The sequence below is a fragment of the Hypomesus nipponensis genome, chromosome 4 (assembly GCF_054491055.1).
Source record: "Hypomesus nipponensis isolate SF chromosome 4, ASM5449105v1, whole genome shotgun sequence".
Taxonomy (NCBI): domain Eukaryota; kingdom Metazoa; phylum Chordata; class Actinopteri; order Osmeriformes; family Osmeridae; genus Hypomesus; species Hypomesus nipponensis.
Window position 1 is genome coordinate 4,390,402 of NC_140364.1, and position 25,882 is coordinate 4,416,283.

Consider the following 25,882-nt stretch of genomic DNA (forward strand, 5'->3'; position numbering starts at 1 on the left):
AGTACCAGAGAATGTCTAATATAGAGAGAACTGCCACTCGGGAAACTTCCAAGTTGAAGTTCCATGTGAGGGCGCTAACGAGCGAGTGCAGAATGAATGGAGGTCTATGGAGCGGTACCCCTCAAAATCCACTTTTCTCAGGATATAATTTTTTGTCTAGTAATTTGAATTCTGAATTCTAAAGGGGAGGCAAAAAGAATACACATTGCTGGCTGTTGGATTGTTTTAAAGTCGCCTTTCTGTTCTAAAAAGCTTTTGAAAATGTCATTGATGTCATACTCATCATACGACCAGAGCTACTGCTTGACGGCAAGCTCTGGTCACTTACTTTTTTCTCTCAGGGCATCGACAACACAGCTGACAGGTTAGGCTCTCCCTGTCAATACACATGCTAGAAAGAGTTTTGGCTTGCTAATGTTGTTGCTAATGTTGCTACTGCTCTGACATTCTGATTCCGCTTCGGATGCCATCAAGCGGGAGCTCTGGTCGTATCAGTCCTTCACTAACCAATCAACATTCATTAGCAGAATGCTAGCGTGTTATGGGCAACAACGACTCACCATGTAAGAAATCAAAAGGACATAAGTACTCGTTCATTCAACTTTTGACCTATAATCCATGTTGAAGATGCACAAACTACAATCAAATCCGAGATTTTTCAACGACAATCAGGCGAAAGAGACAAATTTAGCCGTTTAGCTACATAGACTCCCATTCAACATGCACTCGCTCGCGATCACCCCCAGTGGAACTCTGGTGGAACTGCAGCCAAATTCGGTACAATGGGGCTTAATAGGGAGTAGCAAGGCTCTCCCTAAACAGGCTCTGCCAGTACCATTGCAGAAAAAGTCTAAACAGGCTCTGACCATTGGCTCTGTTGAGAGGTTGTCTTCTTCGCTGATGTTTTACGGCAGGAGTCGGCATCCACGTATTGGCCGTACTGCCACCTAGGGCTGTGTGAATCAAATGGTTTCTCGACCTGCTAAATCTAATGTAATTTTAGGAGCATCAGGAGAAGGATTGCAAATTCTGTCACTTAAAAAAAAAAAATGGTGTCGGCAGCAGATTTGGCATCATCTTGGTGAACAGTAACGCAGGAATAACAATACATTTTGCACTCATAGCCATGTTGCCTATTCAATGGCGATGGGATAGTTGCATAATATTTACTTCAAATATATGAATTAAATACACAGGGCAGAAATGTTTCAATCAAAGAGATGTATTAAATTATTCACTTTCATTACTTTAACAAGTACAATTTACAGTCAAAAACAGGCAATGGTCCATTAGTGCCTAAGACAGAAAGTAATTTACAATACATACTTTTTCAACAGGGGGCAGGATTATTTTCAAACTGGAGTACAGTCAGGTCACCGTAATCTTGGTTTGACATTTAGATGTACAAGACTCCATGTTATTGCCCACACACAACTCACAATTTAGACAGACATGGGGAGGAATTGCTAATGTATAAAACAGACAATCCGGGTGTTTCAGTGAGATGAAACATTTGCCGTTTGAGTCTTAGCAAATGAACACCGCTCCCTGTTTTTAGAGGCAGACGCTAACACTGCAGGAAGCTGCTTATACTGTGTAAGCTAATGTACCAGCAGACCAAGCCACTTGAAGAACTCGGAAGAACAGGATCGGAGAAGGTCCAGATCCATTGTATATGCTTGTTCTGCTATTATACTTCTGAAGAACAAACAAAACCCTGACAAATTCTTGATAGAAACAGCAGTCACATGTGAATGCAACAGGGTGACGGGTATGTAGAAGGCTGTAGTTTTGGACCGTACACTGTAGGCACTCAAAACATTGAGACCTTAAGATGAGTTTAGGTTTGCTTGTTCCAGTGACTCAAAATTGGTTAAACACACTCCTCAGGATATATACTCCCCACCTGCGCCACCAAAGAGCAAGCTTTTCAGTGGTGTAGCTGGTTAAAGCAGTGTTTATAGAGGTGGTTGTGGCGTAGAGTCAGAGGACCCAAGTACACACCCCATTATGGGCAGGTAGGGAGGAAGCTCTACTGATGAGCGATGCAACACACCAGTTACACCAGCATGGCTTCATGAGTTGGACCTTCCTCCTTGCACTGATCACTGGCACCATGCATGCCATCCCCAGGTCAACTTGGAGTTCAGACAAGAGACTATGGGCTTACTGAAAAAACCCTCAACAATTCCTTTGCATGCCTTTTCAAAAGTGAGAGCAGGAGGTCACAATGGCAATCACAGCACACATATCTAAGTAGCATTAAAACACATCAATATCTTATCAGGGAATACTGCTAATCGAGTTACAGCCTGTACCAAGGATACACTTCTGGGGCTGGAGCAGAAACATGCTCCACAGTGTTCTACAAATCCAATAAATAAACCCAAACTAGTGAATCGCAAGAAAGAATGGGTTAATGTCTTCATCTGACAATCAACATAAATTTTACTTAAGGTTACTCTGCCAGAGGGGTGGGTCAAAGGACCTAACCATATACTGATTTTAAATAGCAAATTTCAGGAAAATCATCTTACATTGACAAATGTAGCATGTTGAACAGATAATTGATTTACAAGACTGTCAACAGTTAATCAATACATAATAGAATTAAAATATTTTTTTACATTTATGTAAACTGTATTTGATTAGGAAACCCAAAGAGGTGTGGGTACCATCTCCGGTCATCCGTTTTGTTGCATAATGTACTCGTTTAAATAGGGCTGGTCTTATAGCTGAAAGGTATTTTCAGTAGGAGGGAGGCGCTTGGGAAGGGGGAGAGCGGGGAAAATATTTAGTTTTTTTACCAAGACACATTTAATTGAGGTATTAAAACACCAATTGCTTCCTGCCTCCAGGAAATCTTAAATCTTTAAAATTTTCCTGATAAGTTGAACACTGCATTTCCCCCAAGGCAGTTGGAATGTTGACCACATTTTGCCCCTGGCCCCCTGTGGTAAGGGGATCTCTTGTGTGAGAAAGAGTGGGAGCAAAGGCGGGTCTCAACCCGAGGAGAGCGAGTGAGACAGGAAGAAGGGGTTACATGCCGTACTGGACAAGGGAGAAATTCTTCATAGCACTGTCCAGAGACAGTCCTGCCTCCTGCATCTCGTACCTGGAGGGAAAACAAAAAGCAACGTTGCTGCATTTCTGAATCAATTAAGTCCACAGCACAAGCAACACCTAAAAACTGGAGATCATAGGCAATTATGAATATTTGCTGCCACAAATGAACAAACAGTAGGGCGAGGGCTGCACTAGTCTCCCACAACTTGACACCACACCCTCCCTTACCAGTCCCCCATGGCGATGGTGTAGTAAATAGGCGGTCTGATTTCACTGTTGAAGGTGTTGAAGTCCTCCAGGCCACTGGCACCCATGTTGTTGAAGACCAGCCACTCCCCCACAGCCAGCTCCGGCAGCAAACAGCGCTCCACCACCTGCTCCAGCGGGTCACATGACGGACCCCAAAGGCTGCTTGGAAATACCGGCTCCCCTGCAGTCAGCGGCTTCTGTGTAAGAGGAGTGTCAATGAGAGTATCAGGAGCTGGTTCTGTAGACTATACAGTTCACACCATGAAGAGTCTGTATGTCAAGTACAGAGCCATGCCAGGGCCAACAGAGAGGGCAGTGAAACAGTACTGCCTATGTGTTGGTGAGGTGACTTGTTAAGGGCATATTGCATCATGACTGAAAGCGCTTCAGGGAAATCCAACACATCCATATGTATTGATTCCTAACTAAACCACATTCCACACCAAAAAAAAAACTGCAGGACTAGGACTGACAATGATGAGAGTTGTCATTTCACCCATGTGTGAATACATGCAAAAATTGCGTTCAATAGTATTTAAATGGATCCTGAGCCATACACATGCATACTTCAACTTTACACAGAGTCCTGGCATTTTAGTATGACATTACAAGCCCAGAGCTCAGGAGATGTAGGAAGTGCCTATGCAGGCTGGGAGCTGGTTCTGCGAGGAGTAAAGTACAGTTGCTAGTGGTTGCATCCTGGCGGCATACTGACCTTGTGCACAGATGGTACAGGGACAATGTTTCCCAGTAGCTTGTGGCCAAATGACCCGTACACGCCTTCGTTCATGTAGTACAGGAACTCTGGCTTGCTGTTGGGACTCAGTCCAACTAGAGATAGCAAGAAGGTAAAAGGTTGCATTGAAAAAGGTGACATCATACTGAACTCATCATTGGGAGTCAACTGGTTAACCTGTATGTTCAGTGCAAACTGCCTCAAACTAATAAATCAACAGACTGGGAGGAGAGAGAGGGAGAGAGTTGGGTAATCTTGACCCTTACCTATGGGAAGGCTGTTCCAGTCCTGGGCCTTAACCTTCTTGCCAATCACACTGACAGCAAGGGTGAAGGCAGATGATACATAAAAGCTGCCAATTTCTGCTAGGACTTCCACCCCAGACAGAGGAGGGAAGTAGGCGTCCAACAGAGGCCTGATGGCACTGTTAACCTACACCAGACAAGTTTCATCACTTACTGACGGCAACAACTGAAAAGCAGCTGAATTGATAAAAGACAGCTATGGATAATCAAATAATTGGAAGTAAACAATGATAGACGTGTCATTTCGTTACCTGTCTCAGCTGGGCCTCTGAGCCAGTGAATCCACCTCCAATATCCAGGATTTTCATGTTGAAACCCAAGTCAGTCTTAACAGAAAACCACACAATGCATTAAAACCTCCAAATACAGAGGATGCAGCTTTGAACACAATGAGACAATAAAGCTAATTTATACAGCTGGAATCTTAGTTTCAGTCAGTTTCAGACTGCAATAACCTCTGGTTACACTCTTAAGCATAAACACATCAGAAGGTGTCAGAAAGTTTCCCACTAAAAACATTTTCTTCCTTGTCAAGCCCTGATGGGAATTTAAGAAACTTCTTACCCCCATGTCGAACACACAGCGGGCATCTGACAGCGCATGAGCGTAGGCCTGAAGGTCTTTGCAGGAGGAGGGGATGTGGAACCTATGGAGATAAACACGTCAAGCCTTGGACAAAATCACATCCATAGAGACTCAAGGTTCAACCAGGCTCGTGTGGGACAACAGAAATCGGACATCGAATGAAGTTGTCCGATCTGACCCCCAAAAATGTACAGTGATACAATTCGTCATTTCCCTCTTCCAAATTGACTCTGCAGTTGAATTTCCGATGTCAATGTTTGTGTAAGATGCCTGATCCTCTGGTCACCTGTGTTCACAGGGTGGTGTCGTCTTATTTCATATGCTAGCTACTCTGATGCACTTCCCACTGTACTGACTTAGTTATCCAGCACTGTACAGCACTATTTTGCCCATGCCCCTCTACTTAAAACAACTGTTTGTTTAAGTCCCCTAAAAAGTCTAACCTTGACTATATTCACTTGCATCTGTGCAAAGCTTGTCACTAGAGAAGTTTCCTCAGATTTCTCTACTTAACCACTTCTCCAAAACCCATGCTTAAAAAGTTTTTCCCGGGCAAGCTTGATTTGATACATCACAAATTCAAAAGGCAATTGCTGTCTACGATACAAATGCCAGCAACATACCTGATAACTCCAGCGCAGAGCAGACTTGTCAGTTCAGATCGTTTGTATTGGCACAGTATTGAAAGGTCTGACAGCAGACTATGTAGTGTGCAGGTTTTGGATGTAAACCGGACCCTGGAACTTCCTTCCACAATCTACCCCAAAGCCCACTACGCTGCAGACATCAGGCTCACATGCCTGCAGACCTGAGGAACTGCAGATCAGCAACGCTCAGTTCTGTTAAGATGTTGTATGTTTCACAACCACTAAACCCTGTTTCAGCCTCTGCCAGTTACAAGCTAATCAACAGCATATACTAATACGATATAATCACTACACACCCTGCCGTTCTTATACATCCGCTAGTTGCCAATTTTGGTGCACGACAGATTCCTCATCTGAGTCAAGGTCTGACTGAGGAACCCCATTTTAAGAATGATTTGGTACCGTTACACAACTTGACCACAGTATACTCTGTGCCTCCAGGTTACTCACGTTACTCCTACGACCTCCACCCCCAGGTCCTTGGCTACATCCAGCAGATGCTTACAGCTCTTCAGGGAGCAGCCGAATGCCATGCTGTGCTCGGCGGCGTGGGGAGCAGTGGTCACCTGCAGCAGCAGTCTGGGAGACACGGAAAACAGCCATCAAACACGGCCCTCCGAATAACAGAGATGTCTTATCTACTCGCTAACCGTTCCCACACTTGTCTCAGAAGTCTGAGAATATTGATGAAGGAATCCACAAAGCTTTGTGAGGTGGCTACGGTGACATAGGAGTTAGATCTCTGCGATTTCTTAAGCTCAATTAGGGCATTTAAAGGAGACTTCCATCAAAAGTGTTGTGATGGACACCTACTTGGCACTGGGGTGAGATCGTGCTATCTTGCAGAGTTCAGTCTCACTGTCGCACATCAGGTGGTTAATACCATTCTTGGCAGCGTGCTTGATGTGTGTCAGCTGTTTGCAAACTCCAGACATGATGATGTTCTCAGGTGGAACGCCATGGTCAAGCACCAGTGAGACTTCCGTCTGTGAGAACACAGACACAAGGACAAAAAGAAATCAAAGTCAATCCAAAATCTCCTCCTCCTCCCCAATACAACGTTTTTAACTCACACAAACATTTGGGTTTGGTGATCTTACCTTGTTAGCGCAAACAAAGCCCAGGCCCAGAGAGGCCAGGATCTCTATGACAGCGGGGCTGCTGTTGCACTTGACAGGGTAGTAGGGTCTCAGCTGAGGTACGCTGCTCTGCCAGAGAACGTGCTGCTTCATTAGCACACCGAGGTCACCCACCACAAACGCACTCTTCTCCTCCTGCGGTGACAAGACACAGGGGTCTGAGTGACACAGATTCTCAAAGGGAAGGAGCTTTTCTTCAGAAGTGTTACTTTGATCCCAATGAATCCATGCCTACTTTCTAGCAGGGTAGGACACTAACAGGAAATCAATTAGAAACGATTGAGATACAGAGATAGATCTATAGATGGAATACTTCTACAATCTCAGCTGTAAGGTGAAACAGTGATTAGGACGCACACATGACGATTCCTAGGAAATACCAACAGACGAGGGCCGCTCACCAGTGCTTGCTCATAGATGTGTCCGTCAATAACATTGTCAAGGGTTACTCCTTCCTCCAGGAGTTCAATTATGTAGGTTGGTTCGTCTGCAAGTCCTTTCATCTCATCCGTATTCCGCAAATCCGACGATCATAAAGAAGAGTCAATCCAAATCTAGGTCACGACTGAGCCTATGGGGTCCTGAAGGTATGCAACAAACTGGAAAGTAACAAAACACAAAAACATGTCAGTAAAAAAAATCCATATTGGAAATAATACCATCTCTGTACAAGTATAAACACTTCACATCATCTTCATGGTATTGTTTACACTTAACTCTTGTTTCAACTATACACACAACTATACTATCAACATTGTATCCTGACTCGGTCACCATTAGACCTTTTTGGTACTATACTCCTGAGGGTTGTATTTATAGTTTCTTCAACCAATGGCCCTGAAACAAAGCAACAACCACATGTATACAAAAACATACACCTCGACAACCGACCTCACTAAAAACAGACCACTCCTGTAAATATTTTAGGGCATTGTCGATTCTGACAGGTTTCAAGGAGATTCCTGGGAGCTAGATCAAAAGCCACCTCCACAGTATTTATGACCCTTACATGGACAAGTCGAGAGATGGACTTGTCCCACTATCAGCTAGGATCCCAAGGAGGCTCAGCGTTGAAGTCGAAGTGCTCTCGGTAGAGAGCCGCCCCTAGGCCTTCAGGATAGCGTTTGTACACCTGTACAGAGACAGGGGAGCCCTGAGGGAAAGAAACGCATTAAATGGAGAGTTTAAATAACCATCTACACATTGAGAAGTGTGATAATGTTCGAAGTCTGTGATTACAATGAAATTAATACAAATTAAAGGAAGTGTGGATGTAGCAGCTGTTCAGGTTGTGTGGCGGCAGAATTTGGTGATGTGGCTGACAGGTCAAATCAAATGTCATGGTATACAGTACTTCTAAATGTTAACAAAAAAGTTCTAACTCACAGCTAAGTGGCTGGTGTTCAAGCAAGGTTAATAATAGCTTAAAAAGACGTCATGCAGTGCTAATTTTTGAGAGTTGACATTAACATAGCATACAACTCCACTTTCAAAACAATGTAGTTATTAGACACACCAGCTATGTTTCATGCCTAGATAACAGCAAAACTGAATTGAAAAAAGATACACTTGTAACTACCTTACCAAGCTGTGATGTTAAACAGGTATACAGATAGCTAGAGAAAACGACGACGGCTTCTTCCTGTCAAATTCCCTTCTTCTACTAGCTAGCAAGTTTAGAATGCCATCTCCATCTGTGTCCATAGACAGCTTGGCAATAACAACCAAAACAATAACCATCCATTCCCCCCCCCCAAAAAACGAGAAAACAACATTCTCAAATATAAAAACTTGTAGTTACAGCCAGTTAGATATTGGAGCAAAGAACAAGCTGCTTTACTCTTATCATTCATTGACAACAGTGGCGCTGTTGACATTTGCTAGCATAAGTACAAGTACAAGGCTAGTTAGCTAGGCAAACATTTCGTCTGAATTCTCATGACAAAACTTGAAAATTGTATTTGTGGTAATGGACATGACGAGTTTACAATTAAAAACACTAAATACGGGCATTTCTAAACAGAAATGGGCGCACTGTAACCAGCCTGTCACACGTTAGACAAGCCAGTGAAAGAACCGAGCCCGCCATGTTGCGTTGCCGTTATGAACACCAGCTAACCTACCTAGCTCTAGCTTGCACGAATTTAACATTCAATCGAAGGATTTGTACTTACGTGAGATAACGGCCAGAATGTTTTGGAAAATCGTCTTCTCTTTTTCGGCGGAATTTTTAAAGAGTAGTGGGCACAACAATATAAGAAAGAAATAGACCAGCTTTAGCCATATGTTTAGATGACGGGAGGACTGGTTATAGACTGCTGTTCTTTCTCTCTTGTGCTGGCGAAGTGGGAGGAGAGCTACTGGAAATTGGGATATGAACAAGATACGCAAATCAACGACCCGTGGGCGTGCTCTTTTTCTCTTCAACCAATGGTGTTGTTCGATCACATAGGCTACCAAATATGTATTTCCGAATAAAATGGTTTGAGCACGTCTACACGACTACCCCGGCGACATTTTTTGAGCCGCGAATCGCCAATGAAGGGGAAACTAGCAAGTTATTTAAAAATGTAGCTTAAGTAGCTACTAGTATAGTAGTTGAACGTGGAATGAAAATGGCTTGATATGCCATTATGCGTTTGTTTTCCACTAAGCTTAAGTTGGATCCACTTTTCAGTCAATTTAAAGAGTTTACCTATGCTATCCTAATATATTCGTAATACATTACGACTGAAGAAAATAGTACAACCAGGGACAGTTTAACCCAGGTATGGTGTTTATTAAACAAAACCAAAGAGTATGCAAAAAAGAAAGTGTACTTGTACTGGCCGGCTCATTCCGCGGCTCACCCTGATTTGCTGACGAAGTGCAGCTGTGAAGCGGGAACCTGAGGTCCTTCCCTTGGATCAACTGACCCCGAGCTCCAGGGTTGCCATAATGCGCAAATACTACGGAAATTACGAAACACCGGAACAACCTTTGGCTCCTCAAGACAAACAATGCTTACCATTCAAAATTAATGAAAATATTAAGATGATTTCTTCACTGACAAACATCAAGCAGGTTCCCCAACTGCCTCACTATCAAAAGACTGAAATAATATCTGGGGTGTATACGATTTAGCTGTTGTTGGCTGTAATTATTTGTGTATGGCAGAAACTAGTGTCCCAGTTGTTTAATTTAAAAAAATGACCTGTTGAGTGTGTTGATAATTTGAGGAAAATGTAAACATTCCAAGCATATGCCTACATTCTAGTTGGTGATGATCAATGGGAGATACAAAAATAATATTATTATATAAATAGTAACAAGCAAAAGAATAGTACATGGCTACAGTAAATTGAACAGCAGTCATAAGTAGACTGTAGGTTGCATTTTTTCAGGTGTCTTTTTAAAAGTTCCCCTGAATATAGGCCTATGTGAAAAGGGATGGATAATAAATGGTAGGCCTATGATTGCTTGTGTTCATCATTTCTAGAGCTAAGAATGAAAAGTAGCTTTGTTTTTTCAGGGCCAGCTTCAACAATAGCAAAGATCCTCTTTATAACTATTTGATAAAACATTAATGGTCAATGATCATAACAGATATTGGGTATGGAAGCCAATAGGGGACTTAATGATAATGCAATTTCAGAAATGCATTATCATTTAAATATAGTCATGCATGGGCTTCGATAATTGTTTGGCTGAATTTGATAGCCTAATGCATCTCTTCATATATAATTTTAAAGTTGGGGCAGATTTTGCTATAGCCGAATGACGGTGAAAGAACTGAGCCCACCTGGGAATTCCATGTTAAAATACCCTCAAATCTGCACATTAGTTTCTTTGGAACTTGCCTATTGTTCTTTTTTAGTTTCCTAGAAGCAAACAGTTTCTTGGAAGACGTTTAGGTGTGGGTACTACTTGTCAATTTCCACTTCTATCAAGGACACTGATGCAGAATAAAATACATTTGTAAGCCTACGCAGACAAACAAAAGTTCAATGTCCAAATGGATTCAGCTATTTTTGGTGGGTTTACTGTAATCCAATGATCCAACAAACAAAAAACAAACTGTAGCTTTCTCTTGCCCAGATGGAAAAAAAACTCCCAGACAGTTGCATGCCCTTATAGGGCATACCCATAAGGGTATACCCTTATTGTCTGAAGGAAGTGTGCCCCTATGGCACCCCCCTAAAAGAAAATACAACAAATACAATCAACAAATTATAGCTGCAAACAGTAATGGTGGATTCCTCCTAAAAATAGCACAATATTGTAAAATGAATACATTTGGGTTAACACCCTGAGGCTGACATTTTGTCCAGATATAATTTCAAATGAATATCAACTACCAAGAGAGCTGAATTTCCTTGTCCAGATATAGTATGAAATTAATGGCCAGCGTCCAGAAAGCTGACATTTTGTTAAGATAACATTTCAAATGAATATCACTGTCAATTGCTGACTTTTCTTGGCCAGTTAGGTTATGGCGTGAAATGAATGGCCAGTGTCCAGAAGGCTGATATTTTGTTTACAGGAACAAAGAACAAATCTTTAGGCACTTGCTTTATAGAAACGTAAATTATTTTGGACATTTATTTTCGCTATACGGTATTAGTAATTGATATGTATTTTTTCTAGTTGTGGGGTAAGAAAACTCTGGTCCACACTCCGACATAGGTGGCAGTAATGCACCTTACGATGGTTGCCACCCCACCCGCCACTAAACAAGAAAAAGAAGGAAGACGCAGTAGTCTTGCAATCAGCTGACTGAAAGGGATGCTGTCAAGAAGGACCTCTGAATTAAAACCCTGATATTGTTCTTGCAATGTACAGATAAAGATATTTTGACAACGTTTACATAAATACATTACGTATATCAATACTAATTGATCTAAACGTACCGGTAAGTGTGTAAATGCACTATATGATTTTAACGTCGTGACAACCTATGAACATTTTGTTAGTTTAGCTTTTACTTGCATCTGATTGCTAGCCTAGCAAGCTAGATAACCCTGAAGATTGTGTTCAACATTAGCCATTAATGGGGCAAGTGATAAATGAATGGGTCGATTACACATCTAATGTTTGTTTTTGATGATGACTGTATTTTAGTTGATGCTTTTGGCTGTGATCCATTGGGTTTTGGCTATATAATCAGTTGACATTCTGCTGAGAAAGCGTCTTTATTAAGACCAATGCATTACTAATAGGCAAAACCCTACATCTCGTGACCACGAACATTGGGGAAGTGAGCTGCGTAGTATTTCTAAGGGTTGGTTATTTGAACTGCTTGCCGAGGACCCGGAATTATTTTGTTTACATGGAAACAGATTATAGGTCAATGGTGCATTAATTCAAGACGAGACAGTCTAGACCTGTAACAACCTATTTGCCTGTTTATATTAGCCTTTTTTTTAACACAATGAATAGGTGGGCTAAAATGAGTCCTCACAACTGTCAGCAATTCTTTACAAATACAGTATCTATACTCCATTGTTTATGGAGTTATGGAGTTCTGTTTCTCTTCTCTACTTATCTGTGTTTTCTCTTAGGCCTAGTGGACTGCCATCTTTTCCATAGCCATGGCTGAGTTTTGGTTGATCTCTGCCCCTGGGGAGAAGACTTGCCAGCAGACCTGGGATAAGATAATGGCTGCCACCACACACACCAACAACCTGTCCACCAACAGCAAGTTCAGCATCCCCGATCTCAAGGTAAAACTGCTGACAAGACAACACTTTTTTTTAAATGTATGATTATATGTTTTTAGCGTGATGGGAGCTTTTTTACACATAATTGTTCTCCTTCTGAACAGGTTGGAACTCTAGATGTTTTGGTGGGCCTGTCTGATGAGATGGCAAAGTTGGATTCTTTTGTCGAAAGGTACATTTAAAGAGCAGCTATTAAGCTAATTTTTGTTGTTTGTGTGAATTACATATTTTTCTGGTCACTAGAGGTGAAAGAGTTGATTTGTGTCTTGTGTGAAGCAGGTCCCCTTCAAAATTCAACTATGATGTAGAATAACTGAAAGTTGTGTCCATAATACGTAGAATATGATGTAGAATAAATCAAAATAGCATCCATAGTAAAACATAGGAAACCAAACAAAAAGCGAACCATTTTAATAAACATCTGAGCTTGAATAGTCAGCTGTGTGTGTGTGTGTGTGTGTGTGTGTGTGTGTGTGTGTGTGTGTGTGTGTGTGTGTGTGTGTGTGTGTGTGTGTGTGTGTGTGTGTGTGTGTGTGCGTGCGTGTGTGTGAGGGGGGAGGGATGGTTTTGCTAACTCTAGTCTGTGTTCCCAACCAAAATGGAACAACTTTTGTAGGTCTGTCTCTCTCCTTTATGAACAAGGAGTTTGTTCACAATCCTTTAGCAAGCTATTACCCCTTTCTTCGAAACACACACAGTCATATTTGTGTCTTGTGTATGCATATCTCCACTCCTTCACTACTCCTGGTCTTGATTGTTTTGTTCCCCAGTGTGGTAAAAAAGGTTGCCCAGTACATGTCAGACGTGCTGGAGGACAGCAGGGACAAGGTCTTGGAGAACCTGCTGGCTAATGGAGGTCAGAACAACTAACCGACACCACACTCTTAGCACCTCAGACCCAGAAGGGAATCTGTACCCTGCAGCAATGTTTGATCATGAATATTTTGACTGTTCTGTCAATATGGACTGTCAATAATCTGTCAATATGGACAATATCTCTTCAAACTTAACAATAATGAACAACTGCACCCGCGCTGTTTCCCAAATGCAGCGTATCCCATGAGTGGATAGATAAGTACGCATTAATTCCCCCTGAAAACAAATTCAAAACAAGACCAATGTTAAGTATGTGATGTAAAACCATGGATCCTGAATCATAATATGAACAATGGTAGGGGGTTACAGGTTTAGGTTCAAGAGCACCGACAAATAACTATCTTTGGTATCTACCTTTCCTACTTCAATGTGTATGACTGCACCATCTAAAATTGTATTTGAATACCTACGGACTGTAAAAAGGTGCTTGCAGTGCTTGTTCACACTTACAGCTTATTCATTGAATGAAACTTCAGCAAGACAGCTACTTTTACACACAGATGTATGTCTTTTTTTGTGTTCATGGTTTTATAATGTATTTCCTTTACCAGTTGATTTGGTGACCTATGTCACCAGGTTCCAATGGGACATGGCCAAGTATCCCATTAAGCAGTCTCTGAAAAACATCTCAGAGATCATCTCCAAGGTACAGTTTGGTGGTAAAGCTGTCTGCTTTCTTGTTAAAGGGATGTCTCTGCTTTGACCTTAACTGAATGGGTGATTCAGGGTAAACATTGTAATTCAATAAAAGATTGTCATTAATGTTTAATGAGCCCCCTTTAAAACGTGAATTTAATGTGTATGTAGAAGAAAATAAGCAAGTGTGCACAGTGTTTGGTGAAAATTACGATTAATAATATTGACACAGTCTACCACCTGTACTATGTGACCCCATCCTTTTTGTAGCAAGTCACTCAGATTGACAATGACCTGAAGGCTAGGGCATCTGCCTACAACAACTTGAAGGGCAACTTACAGAACCTTGAAAGGAAAAATGCGTACGTAATGTTTTTTCCTTTTTCATTGATTACATTTGTTTCTCTTACAATTGTTTCCCCAGTTTTTAATACACTCTCTTTGTTTTGCCCTTTACATATTTCAATCACCATGATGGGCAAGTAGCAGAAATTGCAGTGTGGATGTGAAATTATGAACGATGATCTTTTAAATATATTTTGTTCTCAAGGGGGAGCCTGTTGACAAGAAGTCTGGCAGACATAGTGAAGAAAGAGGATTTCGTACTTGACTCAGAATACCTGATTACCATGCTGGTGGTTGTCCCTAAGTGCGTGCATCAGAATGACAACTTTATTCCTTAGTCTCTATTGTACATTTTAAATAGAAAGTATGAAGTTGTTTAGTATATCTTTGAATACATTTTTTCTAATTCCATACTTCCAAGTATCGATAAGAAGCAAAAAGTTGTAAAACATAATGTGGATGAGTTGATGCTTCCATTTAATATTTTACTTTACCCCCAAGGGCAAGCTATCCTGATTGGCATAAAACATATGAGAGCCTTGCTGAAATGGTGGTGCCACGCTCCACTAAGTAAGTCCTGAGTAGCTTTTAATGTTGAATATTATTATTGTTCTTTTCTTTGAAACTGCTTTACAACTCACACATTGCTTCACAGCTTCCCATATAATTACACACTGAGAATTGTACTGTGCTGGTGCTCTTTCATTTAGTACACTCTGGAACTCTTTAAAACAACACATTAGGAAAACACTATAAAAAATAAAATCGTTGACCTTCTCTCAATCTCTGGCACATGTCCCAGACATTGCAACAAAGCCCCAGGATGGAAAAACATTCTAAATGTTATCGTTACTCAGCAACCTGTACTGATAGAATAAAATGAAATGCTTGCAATGGGGGGGGGGGGGACGACAACAACTTTGTGTATGGCTTGGAGCTTCAACATTTTTATAACATCCCATTGTCTTCATACCCTCATAGACCTATGTCTTTGATGTGTGACATTTTCTATACCTTGCTAAGAGTTACACTGTATGCTCACCATAAAATGTTTTTTGAAAGTGACCTATATTGTGACGGTTCTCATAATTTGTCGCCTTCACAGTCTGCTGTTTGAGGATCAAGACAGTGGTCTCTTCAGTGTCACCCTCTTCAGGAAAGCCATTGACGACTTCAGACACAAGGCTAGGGAAATGAAGTATGTTTTTCTGCTCCTGTCTAGGGTTACTTATGGTTTTCTAGGGACTGGACTCTTTAGTCCAGAAACAAGTTTCACCTCTTGTGGTGAAGGTGGTTGGGCTACTTCTGCATTTGGATTAAAGAGTTATGCAATGTTTAGAAATATTGCAAATAGATATTTGGTGTCTCCATTAGGTTTAACAGATAATCAAACCAAGAATGATTGACCTGTGATCAGATGACAGAAAGAAATTGATACAGCCTACATCAATGTTTTTAAATATCTAGAATTAGTGAGCTGTTGACTAGCTCCGGTGAGCACTTAGAAAAACCACTTAAATCTATTGTTTGTTTATGTGCTGAATAGAAACATTGGTGTGTTTGGACAAATTAATGAGTCCCTTTTGTCCAATGTCATGTGCAGGTTTATCGTGCGAGACTTCCAGTATAATGATGAGGAAATGAAGGCAGACAAAGAGGAGATGACCCGCCTTTCAACTGACAAGAAGAAGCAATTTGTATGTCCACTATATTACTGTGTTCATAATTATTTTGTGGATTCTGCTCTAGCGTACCTTAAGACAGTAAGACTATGGTCTTTGTCCTCCCCAAAGTGAATCAACAGAATATTTTTTGGGGTAATCTGTGTTTTTTCAGGGGCCGCTGGTGCGATGGCTGAAAGTAAACTTCAGCGAAGCATTCATTGCCTGGATACATATCAAAGCCCTGCGAGTGTTTGTGGAGTCTGTCTTGAGGTAAACACCGTCTTTCTTACCGTTCCCAATTCATTTATCCATCATTTCCTGCGTTACTTGTTCATTGCTAATTCTTGAGTTTTCAATCCATCCATAGTCATTCATTAATCCACCCTTCCACTCATATTGCCCTGTACAGTTTTAATATGTCGTACAAATGTCCAACACACACAGTATCTTGCATGCACTGACAAGATGAGTGACCTGGGGCCCGTCTGTACTCCGTCCTCTGTAGGTATGGTCTGCCTGTGAACTTCCAGGCCATGCTGCTGCAGCCCAACAAGAAGAACATGAAGAAACTGAGGGAGGTGCTGTTTGACCTGTACAAACATCTGGACAGCAGCGCTGCCATCATAGACGTAATGCCACATCAGACCCCGCTCCTTCTCATCACATATTACAAAGATGAATGCAGAACTGGCATGCACTAAATTGCTAAAATACAGATTTTTTTTTTCCAATTTAGCTGCTGTGTATGTGATATAGGACGTTAATATTTGTTAAACGTGTAGCAGGATATCAAAGGCTTTGCGGTAATGGCATAGCTTTCATAAAGCCTGCCGAAATTCGCATGGTCTATGTCGATTTTTTGTAATATTTCTTCACATTGCCATCACACACAATCCATAAACTTCAAACATGTTTAAAAAGATTGTATATGCCTGCTGATTGCTCTTTTTTTTCAGGCCGCAATGGACATCCCCGGCTTGAACCTGAGCCAGCAGGAGTATTATCCCTATGTTTACTACAAAGTTGACTGCAACCTGTTCGACTTCAAATAGGGACCATGACACCTTCAGCCCTAATCCTACCCTCAGTTTACTTCAGTATTTTATTGTAATGTGAGCCAGCATCCAATAGCTTTATCTGTACACATGCTCTGTTTCTTTGCTTTTTTATTCCTGTCCTCTGTCACTTTTACCTTTTTCCCCCATTTAGTTTTAATCATAAACAAAAGTAGTTTTAAGTTGTACTTTTTTTGTAAGTATTGTAAACTGAATGCCTTCCTGTTTTATACACACTGTGGCAACATTCCTTTATGAAACAACTTTGTGCAATGGATTGTACTTTTATTTCTAAGACGCATGTCTCGGGGAACTAAATTAGTGCAAATATACATTTATTTATTTATGACTTGTTTGGTAGAAATTATGGTTTTGTTTTTAATGTATCTGTGTTTCTAGCTCCATTTGTGGAATATTCTTTTTTTAGACACAGCTGATGTGACAAACCTTTGTTTCCTAACTTGCAAGCAGAGTGTACTTGGCTCAGCTAGTGAAACTGAAACTGGATCATTTTCTCCAGAAGCAATTTGTTTGGTGAACTGTGTTCCATGTTATGTCATGATTGTCTATTATGTTTCTGAAAAATATGCACAAATATTGTCCATATAATAAAATAAATATGTACTCAAAATATATCTGTGTATGCAGCCTAGGGTTCTGATGGTTCTACCTGCTGCAACGAATAGTATTCGTTTTTTGTTTGGTTTTAATTTAGACTGGTGCAGGAGTATCATGAAATACCACATATAAATCCCCACAAATTATGGTTATTCTACAGGACAGCAAGACAGACCTAATTGTCGACAATTCGAAAGCACATTTGGTCAATTTTGAATATTACCGGCGTTTGATGACGCAATAGCGTTACATAAATCATGTTGACAGACGCTGTGGTACGTGCATTAACCAGGGCACATCACCAGACTGGGTAGAGGAAACCGACTCTAGATGCTGCGTTGAATTGGATTATAGGCACCTTGTGTCAGTTTAATTGACACCCGCAAACGGTGCTGTGGATGCTTTTCTGATGGGTTGTGGTGGAAGTCGGGCGGACACTATAATAGAACCGAGATATCATGAAAGCTGGACCCGAGAAACGGAATCTACGTGGCTTACCAACACCGACATAGAAACCCCTGTCCCCGGAGTCAACAGTAAGAATTGTTGTAGCGCTGAAGAAATGTCTAGTCGAATGGTAGTAGAGAATGCAAAATTCGCAGGTTGGTTGGCTGTAGTCCATACAATGTTTTTTTGTAGAACAGTCTTTACTTACTCATTGTACTGTGACAGTATAGCCTATAATGAGTAGGTTAAGTTTCATTGGTAGCCTATTTGATAAGCTGCATATTTATCCACTTATTACTACAGATATTACGCATTGATTCAAATCAATGACAGTAATAAAGTGTGAATGGATACATGTTGGGCGAACTACAACATAAAAAATAACTTACAATATCGAAATAAGAAAAATCGATGAGGCTATATAGTTGAGGTATGACAATGAATTTAAATTTGCCAGTTAAGCGTCTTTATATCCCTGCCAATCATGTCATGGGGGTTAGTGTTGCATTATGTTACAACATATATACAACATTTTTGTGATTGTTTTACAGTTTTGTTGTTGTAATTAAATTGGCACTGTAATGGTCATCTCATTACAGATTTACTATTCCAGATACAATAACGGACTGTGTGCTTCAATTCCTAAAATCCACAGTCAACTGTGCTTCTCTGTGTGCCCTTTCTTGCCCCACAGGTAAGGGGACAGAGGGCAGTCACAAGGAAAAGAGGATGGTAAATACAGCTACCCAGTGTGGAAAGCTACCCCTCACCAGCACTGGGCCCATCCACCAGAGGAGATCACGCCGTCCCTGTCATGAAGTAGGCCCTGTCACTGCAAACAAGATCAATGATGTAGACTAGATTTTTGATAGTTGTTCATCAGTTGTATGTACAATCTTCACAGCAACTTATACAGGATTGTTGGTGGAAAGAGCTCCTTCAGAACACCTACAATTGGCTTCTCAGTATTCATCTCATCATCAATATCTCATCTCAGTATATCTCATCAGTGATATCTCATCGTAATCTTTGGGTACCACTGTTCGGGTGACTGGTATTGCCTAATGGATGGCCTAATTTTACGTTTCTGTGTCTTTAAAACAGCAAATGAGCACAGACTCAAGAATGAGAGCATCTAACGAAACAAGTGGTGCACCCCCAAAGGACGTCCAGCCTGTGAACGATGGTAGCAGGGAAAATATCACAGCAGCCCAGAGCTGTGATGGAAGGTGAAAACAACTAGGCCCTTTGGAGAAGAGGATAACCAACCAACGCCATGAACGGTTTGAAAAAGGATGGGCCAACAAGCTGCTCCTGAGTGTGTGCTTATGACTCCACATCCACTTCATTACTGCACTCTGCCTTACAGAGATAAATATCAGATATGCCAAATGTCAATTGTCTCTATTCAAGCAGCTCATGGATGCTGTTTGGTGCACTGTGTGTTAATGCATGGACAAACTATGGAACAAACGTGGTAAGCTTGTACTCTGAATTCATTTTTGTATAAAAATACACAAGCTCAACCTGAAGTGCTGTGCCAGATATCAGTGTCTTGAAGTTTCACATTTGAGGACTAAGACAATTTTTTCAGGGGGCTTTGCAAGGACAAGTTATGAACACGCATGTGCCTATACAGTGTTGGTTAGACACTTAATGTTGGGCTTTGATCTATAGGTTTTTTGTTATCAAGCTCAAATAAAAACAATGTATTTCAGATTTTGAGAAAATAAGTTGTCATTCTCCATTAGTTACTTGTGTTTACATTGTTGCATGTATATGTTGTAACCATCTGCTTCATTTGTTAAAGATTATCTTAAAAAATATACATTTTTAATCCAATATGTATAATTTCTCATTTTAAAGTATGATGGATGCATAAGGCAGACTTTTGTCAATTAAACACCAATCTAAACCAGGGTAGTATTCTTTATGGAAAAACTTTGGGAAAGTACCTATCGATAGTCAATCTTACTGCACTAAAGAAAGCCATTAATTGAAGGAACTGCTTGGCCATGTTCTAGATAGATGGAAACGAAGTCTCATTAAATACATGAATTTCCAAGAAAAACTGTTGTAGTTAATGTTGTAGTTGAATTATTTGAGTTCCAATTCATGAAGCCATGATCAGTATTTGTGAAATGTTATTTTTATTAAACTTGGATAACTTCAATGTCATCAGTCCTTTGTGTTAATTCCCTGTCTTGTTTTACTGAACTAGTTTTATGGTAATAAAAGTAACAATCAAAAATAAATTAAACTCAACCCATTCTGACATGGATGAAAGTGATTTAAGGATTATAAAAAAATGTATGAAGTTATGTAGCTATTGTACTTCAAAATATATATCTACACAGATATGTAGACCAAAGAAGTATGACGTCACCAGTTTATATGTATTAAAATGTTTATTTCTCACTGGGTGGAGATATGTACAAAGACAAAATATTAATAAAAAAACATTTTGTTCACCTATTGTAATCTGTAGAAAAACAAAAACAAAAAGCGAATCTCCTCTCTTTTGAATCATCTGCAGTCTATGGAGGCATGGGCCCTCTCATTGGGCCCCGAGGTAAAGACCCTGGGGGCCTTGGCGGCATCGGAGGCCCTCTCTGGTAGCTGAAGGGAGGTGGACGCGGGGGTCCACCGCCGTAACCTGGTGGAGGCATTGGAGGAGGGGGTCCTCTCATACCCGGATGCATGGGGTGACCTGGAAGGTGGACAGGGGGATTAAATACTATAAATAGAAGACTCATTTGGGCCCCATAAGGGTGGCAAACAAGCTCTTGGATGACCATTGCCATCTGGAAATAGCCAGGTCAGTCAAGTAAGTTTGATCTGACAATGTATCCAAGCCATTTTAGTAAATAAGCAAATGGCTTTGTTATTTCACCCATCTCTCCTATATTGCAGGGGCCATGGTTTTAAGCGTCTTGTTACAATTCAATTCAAAGGAGACACACAATACTAATGGTTCCAGGTCACAGTCAGCCATAACCAAATGCTCTGTCTGTTATTCATGTCATCAAATGTACTTTAGTTTCTTAACGTGGTGCATAAGTTAGACTTCAGACTCATAAACAACTGCCTTCAGACTAACTCTAGTCAAGAGACTTGTGAATATGGGAAGTCACTACTGGGTGTAATATCTAAATTGGACACTTACCCATCGGATGACCAAAGGGGCCTCTTGGAGGCATGCCCATGTGTGGGTGTGGGGGCATGCCAGGGGGTGGCGGTGCCCTGTGCTGATTGGATCCCGGGGGTCCAGGCGGTGGAGGCACCATACCTGGGGGTCCATGGGGGTGCATTGACATCTGGGGCATTCCTGAGGAAGATAGAAATTTACAATTTGAGTGCGAAGGAAAGCATCAGTATCAATTCATTTTCTTCTATATAGATTTGATATAGTCTACCTTTATAAAATAATACAAATAGCTAACTAATTACTTAGGTCACTCAAGCTGCAGTAAGTTAGAAGACACTAGAGTCCATCAGTGCTTTGTTAAAGTGTGTATTCAATATTATCTAAGCTTACAGTTAAAAAAACGCAACAGCCGAGGGAACAAATGATCTCAGGTATCTATTTGGGATGTTCCAGTGTGAGTAACAACTACAGTAATAGCAGTTTTACCTGGAGGATGCATGCCTGCTGGTGGGAATGGAGGTGGCCCTGGCGGGGGGCCACTGCCCCCTTGTGGTCCTGGCGTCCCTGGAGCAGGAGGCATGGGCATGCCAGGGGGCATCCCAGGGGGGATGGATCCAGGAGGGGGTACAGGAGGGAAGGCACCTGGGGGGGGCATGCCTGTAATGGGACATCAAATGTAATCATATTTCAAACTGACAAACACTGTCCAAGATCAAAGTAAATATAATCATCTCGTATGTGCACATAGAAAAACATGCATACTTTAAATAGTGTATTTGCCATAAAATGTACAGATCAGTGACAAACTAAACAACCTGAATAAATGAGTCGAAAATAAAGATGCTTTCATACAGGTGTACTGTATAATACAATTGATTCCATCATGCTGTGAAATCTATGGTAGGGCTCATAGAAGTATTTATGCCGGCTTGTGGGGGACCAACACCGTATCAAGACACTTAAGTTTCATACACAGGCAGGTGACAATTTAAGAAAATGTAAACCAGAAGACAAAGCTATTACGGCAGTGCAAAAAACTATATGCTGGAGGTCAGCACAGGATGTATGGAAGTTAATAGGGCTTGAATAGTCATTGGTCTATTTCTAACGAGTCAAGGGGTGGCCAACCCTGGTTCTCAAGAGCCGCAGTCCTGCATGTTTTAGATCAGTGGATCTCAACTCTGGTCCTCAGGGACCCCCTGTCCTGCACATTTTAGATGTTTCCCTGCTCCAACACACCTGATTCAAATGAATGGTCATTAACAGGCTTCTGCATAACTAGATAACGACCCATTCATTTGAATCAGGTGTGTTGGAGCAGGGAAACATCTAAAGCAGGCAGGTCAGGGGGTACTTGAGGACCAGGGTTGGGAACCCCTGATCTAGACATTCGGGTTGGAATTATTTTTACACTTAATGATGACAAGTGCATGCCTTGGGAAGGTAAAGACAAAATCCCATGTCTTTGCCTGCCCAAGCCGTGCACTTGTCATCATTATGTGTAATATATAATCATGAATGTCTAGAATGTTAATTGGACGAAACATGTGTACAGCTTGCATTAAAGTGAATTTAGGTTCAACAACAATATAACATGGCGCATGTAATACATTAATACTTAAACCCATCAACATTAACTGCATCTCTTTCAGCCTTTCTGTTACCATGTGGTGATTTGAATGGATTCCTACCAGGCATGGACATCCCTGTACCCAGGGTGGTGAGGACAGGTGTCGGGGCAGAAGGCGGCGGGGGTGCGTCCGCAAACAGCTGATGTGGCCGATCAGCCTGAGAGAGCGGGTTCTGGGCGGCAAGCAGGCGCTCTGCAGCGGATCCGTGACGCTCTCCCTTAGAGTCCTTCTTGAAAGCGTAGGAAACTGTAATAGGCCTGTTGCATAGATACTGGCCATTCATGGCCTCAATAGCGGCATCAGAGGCATCAAAGCTGGCAAAGTTGATGAAGGCGTAACCCTTTGAGTTTCCCGTGTCTGGGTCACGCATGATCTTGGGCGTCTGAAGGATAACTCCAAAGGCGCTGAATGTGTCGTAAAGGAGCTTCTCATCGATCTCAGGATCAAGGTTGCCAATGAAGATGTTTGCACCCACATCCAGGTTTTTATTGTGTGCAGAAGCCTTGTTTACCCGGATGGGCTTGCCGTAGAGCTTTATCATGTTCATAATCTTGATAGCATAGTCTGCATCTTCTTCACTGAGGAACTCGACAAACCCATAACCTGGGGAGTGACAGAAAACAATGCTGAACTCCAATCCAATTACTCAAGAGTTATGGTCCCTAAATATTGAATTAAAAAAAACGTATCGACACATACTTGCAAAAACTATGTAAATACAGCCTTGGATGTGCCTGCTCTAAAGCTCACTAACTATTTGGGGCATCCAGGTTGTAACTGGAAAAACAACTGATAAGCGCAGCTAGTTCAGGCAGGGCAATCGGGCAGCGCGCGTCAGTCATCGGGGACGTAAGGCGTCTTACTCCACCTTCCTTCCTCCACCTACTACCACACCCATGTTAGCAGTGCAATATCATTGGGCCACGTCCGATAAGGCGTCTTTAAAAGACGTGCGGATACGCACACACTCACCCCGGTTGTTGCATGATCAGTGCTGCTGCCGCCCTCCACCATCCCCTTTCTACCCCGTGCTCTGTCTGTCTGATCCCTCCGGGTGATTTTATCTCTATTGCTCCCTGCCTCACATGTCATGTATGTATGTGTTGCATCGAGGAGGCAGGGAGTGCTTCCCTTAGATCATACACTCTGCCAAAGTGAAATCTACATGTCCATGTCATGTAACAATAAATGCTCAAATCTAACATGTGATTGTCTTGACTGAACTGATATTATGGTGTGATCAAGTTGGGGACTTAGTTGGCTATAGGGTGCATACAGTAAGTTAGGTAAATAAATGTTTCCCATTTGGTCATGGATGGAATGCATCCATTTAGGCATAAAAGCTAAACTACAAATTAATTCACTAAAAATCCCTATGAAGCTTTTGTTCTCACTGGAAAGCAAATTTTGGTTACTGGCTCCAAAAAAAAAAACTTTATATTTTCCCAAACCAATCCATTTTTAGCTTCCCCAACAACTTACTAGAGTTATCTACTGCATAAGACATTGCTTCACGAGGCTCTAGCTCTATGAAACAGAAGCAGGTCTGAAAATCATTTGAGCCTCAAAACTTCCTCCCTATTCTCTCATTTCCATTGCACAAACAAGCTTTAGGTATCTGATAGGATTGTTTGGGGAATCAGTTTTCTACCTGGAATAGCCGAATGGTTGGCTTTGGGGACGGAATAATCCAACGAACAAATAAATGAGCAAATATGTGCCTTTTCTAACTCACCCTGGTGTTGTCCAGTGACTCTGTCTTTCGGCATGTGCGTGTTGACGACTGGCCCGGCCTGTAGGAAGAGCTCCCACAGAAGTGGCTCAGACACTTTCTCATCCAGACCACCCACATACACGGTGGCATCTGTAAACAGAATAGGTTAATAACATGTACATTTGTTTTATTTACATTCAATACAACATTCATAATTTATGCTCATTGATGCTTCTCCACCATAATCCCCATTAGTGAAATGATGTCCTTGGTCAGCTACTCATTTCTCAGACATGACTTTACTTCTACTGTCTCTAATATAGCCTACGTCACTTAACAGGTTATAATTAGGCTACTATAACTATAGCAAGAGCTACAGTACCTCATGTCAAGGTATTGGTTTAGGAGCATAATTAACATACAAATGTACAAGGTATAGTATAGAGATACACAATCTTTATTCAGCAGACCCCCCCCCCCCCCCCCCCCCCCGCTAAGAAATCTCGAAAACGGCAGTCCTACTATTTAGAATGAAGACTATCATTATATTTTCTCCGGGAACCCATTCATAAAGTTGTAAGCTAGCTACCTTAACTACTACGCTAGCAGCGGTCTACCTGTGGCCATCATCAGTGCTAGCAAAGAGTATAGAAGCACAAGAGGCGACACTGATGCTTTTATGGTAACAGTAACTAGCTTTGGTAGCGCGCCGCGATTGTGGAATGAAAATTCCAACTGGAGTTACTGGACAACAGCACAGATAATCAATATAAATTCTTTGGTGCTAGCTAAACGTTAAAAACAGCTAGGAACCGACAGTTAGTGGTAGCCACCTCGTTAGCCTAGCCTAGCTGTATGCTGCTTTGTCCGACGAATTGGAGACGTCAGGTCAGTTGCACGAAAGGAGACCTCTAACTTAGACGTGTCACGGCTGCAATTTAATGTAAACATGCATTGACCAACTATACATTTAACTGGAGATACATGTCAAATTATTATTAATTATAGACTACCTTGATTCCGCTCCGAAATTGGCCCCGCCGCCATGTTTAACGTCGCGTGTTAGGCTTTTCCGTTTTATTTTCCTTCTTCTATGGTGTTTATTGAGGACTGGCAAGTACCGTGATTGCTTCATTACCGCCACCTACTGCGCTGGAAAGTAAGCCAGAGACAGGGAGACGGACCCCTTCGTTTATGAGATTGGCACTAACTAATGACAAACCACTGACTGTATTTCTATGCTTGTATATATCCATCTGATGTAAACATTACAAAACACACCACTTGATCTAGAATAAATCACATTGCACTCTTCTTTATAT

General features: G+C 41.4%; 4 protein-coding genes across 5 annotated transcripts; 2 read left to right on the forward strand and 2 right to left on the reverse strand.

Moving 5' to 3' along the window:
* Nucleotides 1–1,206: 1,206 nt before the first annotated feature.
* On the reverse strand, nucleotides 1,207–9,092 carry azin1b (antizyme inhibitor 1b). The gene is made up of 12 exons (XM_084695798.1): nucleotides 8,902–9,092; nucleotides 7,737–7,880; nucleotides 7,129–7,326; nucleotides 6,689–6,862; nucleotides 6,402–6,574; nucleotides 6,039–6,167; nucleotides 4,921–5,002; nucleotides 4,608–4,682; nucleotides 4,318–4,483; nucleotides 4,031–4,146; nucleotides 3,295–3,512; nucleotides 1,207–3,115 (listed from the first exon to the last, which is right to left on the reverse strand). Exons 3-12 carry the CDS (start codon nucleotides 7,228–7,230, stop codon nucleotides 3,040–3,042), a joined length of 1,311 nt encoding a protein of 436 aa, XP_084551924.1. The 5' UTR covers nucleotides 7,231–7,326; nucleotides 7,737–7,880; nucleotides 8,902–9,092; the 3' UTR covers nucleotides 1,207–3,039.
* Nucleotides 9,093–11,458: 2,366 nt separating this feature from the next.
* LOC146295108 (V-type proton ATPase subunit C 1-A-like) lies at nucleotides 11,459–17,633 on the forward strand. Its single transcript, XM_084695459.1, has 13 exons — nucleotides 11,459–11,618; nucleotides 12,268–12,429; nucleotides 12,531–12,598; nucleotides 13,197–13,282; nucleotides 13,854–13,948; nucleotides 14,209–14,300; nucleotides 14,489–14,587; nucleotides 14,785–14,853; nucleotides 15,389–15,481; nucleotides 15,887–15,980; nucleotides 16,120–16,217; nucleotides 16,453–16,576; nucleotides 16,904–17,633. Exons 2-13 carry the CDS (start codon nucleotides 12,298–12,300, stop codon nucleotides 16,997–16,999), a joined length of 1,146 nt encoding a protein of 381 aa, XP_084551585.1. The 5' UTR covers nucleotides 11,459–11,618; nucleotides 12,268–12,297; the 3' UTR covers nucleotides 17,000–17,633.
* Nucleotides 17,634–17,923: 290 nt separating this feature from the next.
* Nucleotides 17,924–20,313, forward strand: LOC146295109 (brain and acute leukemia cytoplasmic protein-like). Its single transcript, XM_084696888.1, has 3 exons — nucleotides 17,924–18,156; nucleotides 18,762–18,886; nucleotides 19,172–20,313. The coding sequence occupies exons 1-3, from the start codon at nucleotides 18,030–18,032 to the stop codon at nucleotides 19,298–19,300; spliced, it is 381 nt and encodes a 126-aa protein (XP_084553014.1). The 5' UTR covers nucleotides 17,924–18,029; the 3' UTR covers nucleotides 19,301–20,313.
* Nucleotides 20,314–20,456: 143 nt separating this feature from the next.
* On the reverse strand, nucleotides 20,457–25,700 carry sf3b4 (splicing factor 3b, subunit 4). 2 transcript variants are annotated; one of them, XM_084696887.1, is made up of 6 exons: nucleotides 25,574–25,700; nucleotides 24,582–24,710; nucleotides 22,907–23,449; nucleotides 21,702–21,872; nucleotides 21,234–21,395; nucleotides 20,457–20,777 (listed from the first exon to the last, which is right to left on the reverse strand). In XM_084696887.1, exons 1-6 carry the CDS (start codon nucleotides 25,605–25,607, stop codon nucleotides 20,605–20,607), a joined length of 1,212 nt encoding a protein of 403 aa, XP_084553013.1. In that variant the 5' UTR covers nucleotides 25,608–25,700; the 3' UTR covers nucleotides 20,457–20,604. The 2 variants fall into 2 exon arrangements, with proteins under 2 accessions (XP_084553013.1, XP_084553012.1); XM_084696886.1 differs by having other exon boundaries at nucleotides 22,880–23,449.
* Nucleotides 25,701–25,882: the final 182 nt, after the last annotated feature.